Below are 12,152 nucleotides of genomic sequence, written 5' to 3'. Positions count from 1 at the left end.
CAAGTTGTTAAACAAATTTTGGAGGTTTGACTATTTGCATCTATCTTTGGTGTTTATTGATCCTAGAAGAATTTTTTTTTTTTGGCAGACAATATAAAACATTCAAAACTGTAAACAGTCAAAACCAAAACACTAGTTTAAGACAAAGTCCACAGAATTAAAAACTTTAAAAAGATTAAATATCCGAAGATGTATATAATGTAAAGATCAACCCAAAACATTCAACAGTGAAAAATCCTTTTCGGTGGTTTATACCTACTAATGTCTGTTTTTCCTTTTTCGTTCTCGTGTCATTACTCCACCCTGTTGGATTTGAACCAAGCTTGGAACATAATTGTAAATAACTGGACCCGAACTATTTGTTCCTACGGGTATTTTCATGAACCGATTGTCCTCTCCAACAATGTATACCATGCCCGTATCCCTCTTATTAAAATATTCCACATCGCATAACACGGCCGCTTTCTTCTCCTCGTCGATAAAGAAAGTTATGTCAGTTGAAAGATCTATCTGAGGATTATTCTCATCTAGTTCTAGTGATAAAAATTTACTCCACGAGACAAGTCTGGCCTGATCAATCTTATCATGTGCCGTCATCCATATCTCAATCTTTGTTGGATGAGAATAGCTGCTATACAATACCGCCAGTCGTTCTTCTTTAACAACTGAGAGAGTTGTAGGAACAAAATCACCATCGACACTCGAAAAACTAATAGATAAACACCTATACTTCTCTGTTGAAAAATCGAAACTAAGTAAGAAATCTTCTTCATCATTTTTATTGGCAACCCAATAAATATTCCCCTTCAAAGACACTGCCTTTGATAGTAATTTTCTGCAGTTCTTGGGAAACACGTCATTAAGATCCTTCCAAGAATGAGACTCAAAATCATAGATTCCACAGTCAACATCTTGAGGTTGTGCGGCATAAAAATCCCAGCTGCTTCTCAAGATTTTATAGGTTTGGCAAGACTTGTTATTTTCGTATCCAAGAGCAAACTCCGTGTGATCCTTGTAACGACCACAGAATGGGATCCACCTGATTTGGCCAGTACAAGGGTTCCAAACCACGAGTCTTACGCCCCATGTTATGCATAACAATAACCCGTCGCAGTGAAAGATATTATATATGTTGAATTGTTTCGGACTGTGGAAATCTTTGAGGTTAAGCAACGTTTGTGGATCAACAAAGTTGTCGTGAATCCCATCGAGATTTACATTCATTGAATAAACCTTCCGTGAATTACCCGACATGAGAACCATACACTGTTTTGCTGCTTTATCCAAGTGCTTCTTGATGAACTCGTGATCTTTGAATAGAGCGTTCCATCGCTTGCAAGTAAAACTTAATCGTCCCAGAGATGTAGCCGGAACTCTAGAGAGTATCTCAAGTACCAAATCCCATGGAAGATCGAGCAATCTCAATGCCTCTCTTGTCATCATCACCCAATGGATTAGAAGAAGGCGCGAGGTAGCTAGGTTTCTTCGAAATTGAAGAACTTCTGTTAGATAATAATTATAATTCTCTATTCTAATCGTTAGGTATTATGTATTAGAATTAGAATTAGAGAATGTATATAATGGTATTATTTGCATCATATTTTGGAACTTAAAACAAATATAGAAAGTTAAGGAAAAAGGAGAACACAAGTTTATCTAAAAATCTTCACAATATATTAATATATACAAATATATATATATATATATATATATATATATATCTATTATTTATTAATAGAAAAAAAATATTGGATTATCGGTTTGTTTCGGTTTATTTGGATTGAGTAAAACATGAACCAACTGGATCATGTAGAAAACACGATTTGGTTTCGTTTGGTTTAATTTCGATTGGGTTAATTCGGTTGGGTTTGTGTTTTTTTGCCACCCTTACGTGACGTGGCAGGCGTAGAGACGCGAAGCCAGGAAAGGAAACCGAGAGAGAGAAGAAAAAGGGTTTAGTTTAGGTCTGAGAGAGAGACGAGTCAGTACTGGTCTGGTTTGTGGTTTCGGCTCTCTCGCGGGTGCTAAAGCGACACGCAGCAGAATGTTCAAGAAGGCGGTGGATGCTAAGTCTCACCAGCGTCTCTCCGGCGCCGATCGGAAAAAACTCCGGCGAACCGTTCAAAATAGGTTTACTCTCCTCACCGATGAGCTTCTCGACGCCATCCTTCCTCCCAAGGTTTGATTGGAGATTAAAGTGGATAGATTACTTCTTCTTACATCTGATTAGATTGCATCGAGTTTTGTAATGGATTGATTCGGTACTCTCTTGTCTTTTACTAGGTGGAGATAACTGTTTCAAAGTTCCAGAACCGTGTTCTTGTCTATAGTATTGAAGGTGGATGTCCTATGTTTTTCGATATTGATGGAAGAGGGAATGAGATTCTACCCACAGGTTTGTAGATAATTGTATGATTCAAATGCTTTAAGGACACTTAATGATTCGTTTCTCTTTGTTTATTCTTCTTTGTTTTGTTGCAGTTTTTGCTCTGTGGGAGGCTCCTGCGATGTTACCTTCCTTTATGTTGAAAGGGGGTGAGGTTTCGCGGTATGTACTTGGCGGTGCTGATTTGATGTTTCCAGGTATTTTGATACCTCCCGAAGGCTTTCCTTCGTTCTCAGCTGGAGAGATATGGTCTGTTAAAGTTCCTGGGAATGCGGCACCTATAGCTGTAAGTCTCTTTATACTTTCGTTAACAACATCAAGTTTCAAGTTTGGGTAGTTACATGATGGTTATGCGTGTTTTTGAAGGTTGGGTTTACCACAATGAGTAGTGAAGAAGGCCTTAAAGCAGGATTGCGTGGCAAGGCTTTGCGGATAGCTCATTATTACCGTGACTTCCTCTGGTACAATACATGAGATGCTTTTTTACTTTTCTGTTTGTTTGTTCTCTGTAGGAACTCAGCCTCTTACATGGTGAATGTGTGTGTGTTCACAGGGAATCCGCTGAGGGGCATTATGTTCCAAATGCTGGGTTTTGGGAGGATGTTGTCATGGAGGATCCAGCGTTCCTTGCTTCTGGTTCAGGTGAGGAAATTTCAGACGCTTTAGCTGGGCAGCAGACTAGCACAGGAAATGAAGAAGATGAATCTGCTTTGGAAACAGCTTCAACCTCAGCTACTGATGCTAAGAATGGTACTGAAGAAGACATAGTTGGAAGCATGAATGAGGTTAACTTAGGAGATGACGTTTCTGCTAATGAAGCTAATACTGAGAAGCAGAATCCTCTCTCCACGGAGGAGGTTGATGCCCTTCTTGACCAATGCCTTTTGCAAGCATTGCATACAACACTAAAGGAGAAGGATCTTCCCATACCAGGAAGCACTCTGTGGTAAGAACGCTATTCAGATACTTTGAGTTACTTTGAAAGCAAACTTTTTTTCTAGTAATTGCTTAGAGTATTAAGTCCTGATGTATGCTTTTCCCGCTTTACCTTGTTGGGATTGGACTGTTTTATAACACTCTAAAGCTCTTGACTCTCCCGATGACAAGCAAGACAACTTTACCCTTTTTCCTTCTCCTCTCCAAGTTTAGCTTACATTGGTTTTTCTTTGGGTGGTGCAGGGCAAATCATGTATTACCTTGTAGGCCTCCTGGGATCACACTAGACATTAAGAAGTCTTCCCATAAAAAACTGTCAAAGTGGCTGCAATCTAAAGCTTCTGCAGGAATGGTTAGTTTTTTTTTTGCCACTTCTCCTTGTTTGATTGTATTTTGTTGCTCTATGTTATTGAATATGAGTGTACGTATACTTTCACTTCCAACACCGACTGGTTTATCAATTTGGCAACTATAGTCATAAAGTGCTTATGTATTTCAACACTCATTGCGTCATTGGTAGTTTACCATTTAACCCTCATATACTGATAACTGCAATTATATTTAGTCTCATGTATTGATTGGCACTCTGATTGTTTTAACCATATGCACAGATAACTGTGAAAGAAGACAAGCACAAGAAGGAGATTGTATTGATCTCGGTGAACCGCAGGCACCCTGATTACTCAACCTTCAAGCCAGAGAAAAAGAAAGCAGAAGTCTCCGAGTCTTCTGTCTCCAGCTCCACAGCAAAACCCCAGTCAGACAAAATGCTTGAAATAATAGAGGTCTACAAACCAAGCATACACAACAGCGCAATATTTGCATCACTCGGGGAAGACAAGGGAAAGCTATACACAGCTTCAGAAGCCGCTGATGTCGTCTTCAAATACATCGAGAAGGAAAATCTAGTAAAGCCAACAAACAAGTCAATGGTGGTGTTGGATCCGATACTATGCGACGCATTGTTCAAAGGAGCTATCAAAAAGGGATCAGCGTATCCGTCAGAGATTCATAAAAAAGATGTTGGATCGACTTTTATAGGGAGGATGCAGCCTCATCAGGTAGTGATGAGAGGAGGATGTGAACCGGTTGTTCGCAAAGGAGGTATAAAGCCGGTTCAGATAATGATGGAGCGAAGACAAGGTAACAAGAAAGTCACCAAGGTCTCGGGGATAGAGACGTTCTTGATGGATCCTGACTCGTTTGGATCAGAACTGCAGAAGAAGTTTGCTTGTAGTACTTCAGTTAACGAACTTCCAGGTACGTTTTTGTGATTTTTTTTCTTTTCCTTCTTTCTTTTGTGCAAGTGAATATTTTGAGAGACTGTTATGTTGTGTTGTGAAACAGGTAAGAAAGGGTACGAGGTTCTGATACAGGGAGGAGTGATTGAAGATGTGGCGAGGTATATGGTGGAACACTATGGAGTTCCAAAGAGATACATTGAAGTTCTGGATAAGACTAGGAAATGATTTCATTTGCTGCTACATCTCTTCTGTTTTACTTTTCATTTTGTGTTCTAAACTTCTAATTTTAATCTTCTGGGGTTACTTTACTCAGTTATGGAGCAAATGTTTTGTTTTTTTTTTTTTGGCTTTACTAAAGTACGTTTGTTGAAAATAAAAGATAGTAATAAATAGATCCGTGTATCAAAATTGTATGAAATGTGCTCTGCATAATCAAAAGATAGAAGTATGGTATCAAATTATCAGTTTTAGTAGTGACTGATTGGTGATCTTATATCATCATCAGTACAGTAAACGTACCCCTAACCTCTCTGTCTCTAAGCTCTTAAACATACCAATGGTGGTTTAGGTGGTAATATAATGGATATGGGCTTAGTTCTTAGCAAGCCCAACGAGACCCACTAAGGTCACGGATCTATCAATGGTCTCTCTGCATCTGCATCGCCTGATAACAAACAAACTCACACAGTCTGTAGATCGCAAGTGGTGGACATGTTACGTCGAGTGACGTTGCATTGCACCGAACTGATCATAAAAATAAAAGAAAGAAACCACCTTTTGCTCTCACCAACCACAACACAAACCGCACATTTTTTTTCCACAGGCAGTGATAGAGAGAAACACAGATACAGAGGGGATAGAGAGAAATGATGGCGTTGGCTCTTCGCAGACTCTCATCTTCCCTTAAGAAGCCCATCTTCTTCTCTAATGGCCGCTCGATGGTATCCATATTCTGATTTTTCAGGAAGCTTATTATCTATCTTCTTCTCTCAGTCCCTCTTTGTTTGTTTGATTCTGATCCGTTGTTCATGTCTTTGATGTTTAGTCTTCTTTGCCAACCTCGGCTATGGCGGACTCTGAGAGATCTCGTTCCAGTGTAATAATATCATTGATGGCGAATTGGATCAGATGCATCTTCTTATTTCGAGTTTGAAAATATTTGTTTCTTTCTTTTATACCAGTGGATAAAGCAGCTGAATGCACCTCTGGAAGAAATCGATCCCGAAATAGCAGATATCATCGAACTCGAGAAGGCTAGGCAATGGAAGGTATCTTCTTGATTCATCATTTTATTGAAAGCTGGAATCTTTATATTTGATTTGGAGATTCTGGATGTTGTGTGTGTGTCTGTTTCAGGGATTTGAACTTATACCGTCGGAGAATTTCACATCTGCCTCGGTGATGGAAGCTGTTGGCTCTGTTATGACTAACAAGTATAGTGAAGGCTACCCTGGTGCTAGATACTATGGAGGCAATGAGTATGTAACTTATCCTTTTCCACTTTACTATAGTGTTGTTCACTTTGGTGCTACTTTCTGAGATATATTTGTTTTTATGCTTACAACACTTTCTTGTTAGTATCCGATACTCAAATATTATTTGCTCTTCTTGTCTATATAATATAGGTACATTGACATGGCTGAGTCATTATGTCAAAAACGTGCACTAGAAGCTTTTCACTTAGATCCTTCCAAATGGGGAGGTACCTACGAGTTTTACTACTTGATTATTTGACATTTTTACTTAGTTAGTTGTGGTGGTTAAACACATTATCTACTAGAAACCAGTTTTAGTAGGATGGGAACACTTACGACATGAGCTCTACTCTTTTTGTAGTCAATGTGCAGTCTTTATCAGGATCACCAGCTAACTTCCAAGTTTACACCGCGCTACTTAAACCTCATGAAAGAATCATGGCTCTTGACTTACCTCATGGTGGACATCTTTCTCATGGTTATCAGGTAACCTTGGATATCAATCTCTATAGCATTTCAGCTTCATTTCTCATCTCCATGTGGAGTTGATAATGTATCTTTTTAAATTGCTCTTGTGCAGACTGATACGAAGAAAATATCTGCTGTATCCATCTTCTTTGAGACAATGCCATACAGATTAGATGAGAGCACTGGTTACATTGATTACGATCAGGTTTGGTAGTTGATAGCCAGCTTAGCTTAATGCATATACACTACACTACACTGTTTATATTTTACCAATATATACCATTAAGACACATGTTATACTTATTCGCAGCTAGAAAAAAGTGCGGTGCTTTTCAGACCCAAACTTATTGTTGCGGGTGCAAGTGCTTATGCTCGTTTATATGACTATGCACGTATCCGTAAGGTAAGATACTGTCCCGACTCTAGAGTGTGAAGTATAATTACTAAAGTTGGATGCAGATTGCATTTTTAAAGTTTGTGCATGACAAATTTGCAGGTCTGTGACAAGCAAAAGGCGGTTATGCTGGCAGATATGGCTCACATTAGTGGGTTGGTTGCGGCTGGTGTTATTCCTTCTCCTTTTGAGTATGCGGATGTTGTTACGACTACAACTCACAAATCTCTTCGAGGTCCCAGAGGGGCTATGATATTCTTTAGGAAGGGATTGAAAGAGGTTAACAAACAAGGGAAAGAGGTGAATTTCAAGTCATATTTGTGTAAATAAAATTAGTAACTACTATCGTTTCTGCTGTATTTGATTATATATCGTTGTATCTCACATGGCAGGTCATGTATGACTATGAGGACAGAATTAACGCATCTGTTTTTCCTGGACTGCAAGGTGGTCCACATAATCACACTATAACAGGTCTAGCAGTTGCTCTGAAGCAGGTTCGTCCAGCAAACTCTTTTTATATGAAATTATTAAGTATTGTCTATTTTGTACCAATGAACTCCTTTAACTTTCTGGCTAAGGTCTATACTAGAATTTTCTTGTTCTCTTTCATAGCCTTCGTGTCTTGTCGATTTACTCTATTACAGGTGAAATCACCAGAGTATAAGGCTTATCAGGATCAAGTTCTCCGCAATTGCTCAAAGTTTGCTGAGGTGAGATGCGTTTGCTGATTGTCATATTCGTAGTTGATATGCCTCAAATATCCTGCCATGTTTGTAACACCTGAGTATAAGGCCTACTTAATCATCTCACTTTTTGCTTGTAAAATGGTTTGTAATTGCAGACTTTGCTATCAAAAGGATATGACTTAGTATCTGGAGGCACTGACAATCATTTAGTCTTGGTGAACTTGAAAAATAAGGTACTTCTCATTCTATTTTTTTTTTAGTTTATGTACCCTTTAATGTCTAGATGGAAATGCTTTGCTTTCGACTTATATGTTTGCATAAAAAGGTGGTGATTTTAGGGATCATAACTTAAACTCACAAAATTTAGTTTTAGTACGGTGAACTAAATCAATTATGATTTCTTGCTTCTCACATATATTTGTGATTTCATTTCTCTTACTGGCGATTTGGTGACCTCATGTAGCAAATCAAGTTTAAATGTTTTGTTTTGTACTGTGAACCTCATTAAGCAGTGCATAGTGTCGCTAAATTTCTCTGCTAGTAGATGATATTGGAAACTGTGTGTTTGCAGGGAATAGATGGATCAAGAGTGGAGAAAGTATTAGAGTCGGTACATATTGCAGCAAACAAGAATACTGTTCCGGGTGATGTTTCCGCCATGGTTCCAGGTGGAATCCGTATGGGTAAGGCTCTTAAAATGAACACTGAAAGAAGTAATGTGTTAGTATGTCGTAAAAGTAGTAATATTCATCCTTCTTGGCATTACTAGTTTTGAAACTCTACTAACTTTTGTCTGTGATCATAGGAACACCTGGTGATAACTAAAAGAACTTTATATGTTTCTTCTTACAGGAACACCAGCTCTCACATCAAGAGGATTCATTGAAGAAGATTTTGCAAAAGTGGCTGAATACTTTGATTTAGCCGTCAAGATAGCCTTAAAGATCAAGGCAGAGTCTCAAGGTATATACATAAACCGTCTAGTTTGTTTTTGTGTGTCTCTGAATTATATTGAGGGATGTATAATGTTAATGTAATGCAGGAACAAAGCTGAAGGACTTTGTAGCAACGATGCAATCAAATGAGAAGTTACAGTCAGAGATGGCAAAGCTTCGTGAGATGGTTGAAGAATATGCTAAACAGTTCCCAACGATTGGGTTCGAGAAAGAGACAATGCGATACAAAGAGTAATTTCAAAGTGAAAATCGACACACGTTTCCACAAGCATTCACAATGGTTCCTAAGAGATGCACTGAAGTTCTTGATTGTAATGATTTCATTTGCTACCTCTTTTGATTTTCTTTTCTTACATTTACTCTTTACTTTTCAGATATTGAGCAAATGAGAATAAAATGGTTTTTATACTGTTAATGCAAAAGTATACCTACATTTGTGAAAATGAAAGAAAGTATCAAGTGAAAATTAGATTTATGAGTAACAATGCTTGAGAAAATAGAAACCTGTTGAATGTTTATGTTCATTAAACTATTTCAAAATGATAATTGTTTTTTAAGCTCATAACCTCTTTGTACATTTTGTGAAAATAAAATATGAAGGTTAGATTTATGAGTAACTAACTAACTAATACTTGTTCCAAAATGATATATGTTTTAGAGTTTTCATACATATAAAAAAATATAAATTTTGATTACAAATACATTATTTTTAGATTAACTATTTATTATATTTTTTATCCAATCAAAATTTAATAAACACATTTAATTTTTTTTTTAGAAGTTTACAGTTTATTATTATTTATTAATAAAATAAATTAAAAATATTTTAAAATGTATCTTTTTTGAATCAATACTTTTTCCTAAAATATGAATAGTTTTAGAATGGAGGGAGTATTTGAGCTATTAGTCTATTGAAATGTTAATATTCCTCATTAAATGATTTCCAAATAAAATAACTTGACATAAGTTCGATGGTGATTGGTCGACTTTTTCACTCGTAATAAATAAACTTACTCTCACTTTCACTATCATCTCCCAACCTCTCTGACCTTACACCAAATGGCGATCTTCGAGTGGCGGCGACAAAGAAGACGGCCACTCGACGGCGGAGGAACTCGCCGCCGTCTCCCCTTCAGGCCACTGTACTCCAGAAAACTCAAGAGAATGATTCTATTCGCAGTGGTATTCTTAGCAATCGTCCCTCCTCTCTTCTTCCACTTCAAGCTCCGACGAATCCGCCAAAACGTCGCGAAGAAGTGCAATTGGCTCCAGCATCCTCCACGTGTCTGCGCTCACGGCGGAGATTCCACCTTAGCTTTCCCCAACACTGTATATATATATACAAATTCTCGAATCTCGATCATTGCTCCCTTATTGTAAATCTTACTCTCTCTCTCTCTGTTGCAGATGGATGCTTATAGTTACGCGATTGGTTCTCGCGTTGATTGCATTGAAGTCGATGTTTCTCGTTCCTCCGATGGTGTTCTATTCGCTCTCCACAACAGGTTACAGAACTCTTCTATGTTTGGATTCTCATTATTTGAGATGTTCATCATCGTATGATCATCATATGCACAGTCAGGGATCTGCAGCGTATAGCTCGTAACTCTTCTTTACAAGTCGGAGATATGAGCATGAAACAGGTGTCTCATCATCATCTCCGTTTCACCATCATCTTCTGGGATCTCGATTTAAAGTTGTGATCTTTTTGGCAGATCAAGGAGCTTGATGTCTCACAGATTGTTAAAGGGACCTTGGAAAATCGTAGGATTCCTACACTTGAAGATGCTTTAGCTGTAAAGTTACACTTTTGCTTTGTTATTACTATCGTCTCGTGGTTTGCTTTGTAATTGCTGATTATTAACAAGTGTAACCTTACTCTTTCAATCATCTTTTAGGCGATATCAACTTCAGTCCGGCAAGTGATTCTTGATGCTAAAGTCGGACCCCCAATGTATGAAAAGGGACTCGCACTAGACATTCTCTCTGTTGTAAGCACTAAGCAATTTACTTATCAGCTCTCTCCTTGTAGTACCAAATGGCACGAGATCTTTGTTTGCTCCTTACCAAATGTCTGCAATATAAAAATATTGTTTTTGATTACTTATGAGCTTTCTTAACCAGCTCTCTCCTTTAAGTTTTGTTCATACAACTAGAACTGCCGTTATAAATATTTGAAAAACAGAGTATTGATGCTTTGCCTCTACTTTAATGGTCATATATCTGTCTTTGTCTACCTGAATCATCAGTCATCTTTTGTTGTTATTAGATTGAGAGAGCGCAGTGCAAGAATTGCATCGTATGGGCCAAAAGTGACAGTTTGGCTAGAGACCTTATCAGACAAGCACCAGATCTTACAGTAAGTAGATTATGAATGTGAGGATTGGATAGAGATATTGGGTCCAGTTTTCCTTGTGAATTGTGATTGGACTTTTGTTTTTCTCTTGGCAGGTGGGATACATTGTGATGGTGGATCCTCTGACTGGAGTGAGAAGCAAACTACTGAGAATGAAGGGAGCTAGTGTTGTTGGAGTCTATCATCCCTTGATCGATGAAAACTTGATGACAGTTGTGCATCGGTAAGCAATAAAATCCAATGTTTTCAACCAACACGCTACCGTTCGCTTTCCATGTGTTTACAAACCTTGCTTGATCCGATGAACAGGAGAAAGAAAGAGGTTTACGCATGGACTGTAGATGAGACTGATCCAATGAAACGGATGCTTCACTTAGGCGTGGATGCAGTTGTTACGAGCAATCCAGCTATGTTTCAGGGTCTCATGGAAGATCTTAGAACTGAGTGTCTTGAAGAAGGCTTTTCATTACGGACATGACGAAATTTCTGGTTCGAGGAACAGAGGACTGATATTAGAATGGCTACAAGTTCCATGTATCAGTTTGACATCTACTTATAGCATTTTTAATACGATTCGTTAAACTCAAGCATTCTTAAAGATCATAGTATGATTAAGAAACTCAGATTTAACCAGTAAAAATAAGTTTTCTTATAAAGTTCTTTCACGTTTATGTTGTTTCACTAAACCACAGGTTTCTGACAAGTACGTAAAACATGATAGAATTATGACACAGCTGTAACATGTTTGAGACAATAAAATCATAAACCTGCAAAACAGAAATAAAACCTATCGCATAAGAACAGATTTAGAAGACTTGGACTTAATACGGTATTAAACCTTCATTGAAGGTATGTCCTGGGCATGAACTTTCTTAGAGGGAAGGAACAATGATTTAGATAGCTAATCTTCTTCTCAATGAGCTGGGATGAATTAGGTTATGCAAGTAGCACAACTCTTTCTGTACTTAGTTATCGAACAATTAACAAGTTTAAGAAACATGCACATGTCTGTTTTGAGTCAACACATACATAATTGCTAGGACCCTTCAGCAACATTGTAGAAGAAGTACACCACACAGATATATAACTGCAGGAATCATATCACACAGAAAGTAGATCAATTGCCTTGGAATTAGCTTTTTGAAGGAGATGGCGCGTTAACGATGAGAAGAAGCGAGATTGGAGTGTGAGGCTTTTTGTTTTTTCTTGCAGTGAGGTTCGGGTGTGTCTCATGGGCCCGGGTCGGAT

General features: G+C 38.0%; 4 protein-coding genes across 4 annotated transcripts; 3 read left to right on the top strand and 1 right to left on the bottom strand.

The window, feature by feature from the left end:
- Positions 1–102: 102 nt before the first annotated feature.
- On the bottom strand, positions 103–1,440 carry LOC103832253 (putative F-box protein At3g17500). Its single transcript, XM_009108227.2, has 2 exons — positions 412–1,440; positions 103–108 (listed from the first exon to the last, which is right to left on the bottom strand). Exons 1-2 carry the CDS (start codon positions 1,438–1,440, stop codon positions 103–105), a joined length of 1,035 nt encoding a protein of 344 aa, XP_009106475.2.
- A 471-nt stretch (positions 1,441–1,911) lies between these two features.
- LOC103831656 (eukaryotic translation initiation factor 2D) lies at positions 1,912–4,968 on the top strand. Its single transcript, XM_009107554.3, has 8 exons — positions 1,912–2,179; positions 2,284–2,395; positions 2,482–2,672; positions 2,753–2,847; positions 2,940–3,332; positions 3,566–3,674; positions 3,934–4,582; positions 4,670–4,968. The coding sequence occupies exons 1-8, from the start codon at positions 2,045–2,047 to the stop codon at positions 4,789–4,791; spliced, it is 1,806 nt and encodes a 601-aa protein (XP_009105802.1). The 5' UTR covers positions 1,912–2,044; the 3' UTR covers positions 4,792–4,968.
- A 280-nt stretch (positions 4,969–5,248) lies between these two features.
- LOC103831657 (serine hydroxymethyltransferase 2, mitochondrial) lies at positions 5,249–8,964 on the top strand. Its single transcript, XM_009107555.3, has 15 exons — positions 5,249–5,507; positions 5,612–5,662; positions 5,748–5,834; positions 5,923–6,044; positions 6,192–6,268; positions 6,403–6,527; positions 6,622–6,714; positions 6,820–6,912; positions 7,006–7,203; positions 7,296–7,400; positions 7,551–7,616; positions 7,748–7,825; positions 8,164–8,275; positions 8,445–8,555; positions 8,635–8,964. The coding sequence occupies exons 1-15, from the start codon at positions 5,433–5,435 to the stop codon at positions 8,781–8,783; spliced, it is 1,542 nt and encodes a 513-aa protein (XP_009105803.1). The 5' UTR covers positions 5,249–5,432; the 3' UTR covers positions 8,784–8,964.
- Positions 8,965–9,354: 390 nt separating this feature from the next.
- Positions 9,355–11,573, top strand: LOC103831658 (glycerophosphodiester phosphodiesterase GDPD4). Its single transcript, XM_009107557.3, has 8 exons — positions 9,355–9,877; positions 9,956–10,053; positions 10,131–10,191; positions 10,264–10,344; positions 10,447–10,539; positions 10,818–10,907; positions 11,000–11,127; positions 11,214–11,573. Exons 1-8 carry the CDS (start codon positions 9,608–9,610, stop codon positions 11,380–11,382), a joined length of 990 nt encoding a protein of 329 aa, XP_009105805.1. The 5' UTR covers positions 9,355–9,607; the 3' UTR covers positions 11,383–11,573.
- Positions 11,574–12,152: the final 579 nt, after the last annotated feature.

This window comes from Brassica rapa, chromosome A07 (genome assembly GCF_000309985.2).
Source record: "Brassica rapa cultivar Chiifu-401-42 chromosome A07, CAAS_Brap_v3.01, whole genome shotgun sequence".
In the NCBI taxonomy this organism is placed as follows: domain Eukaryota; kingdom Viridiplantae; phylum Streptophyta; class Magnoliopsida; order Brassicales; family Brassicaceae; genus Brassica; species Brassica rapa.
The sequence above is the reverse complement of the archived record's forward strand: the minus strand, read 5'-3'. Positions and strand labels throughout refer to the sequence as shown.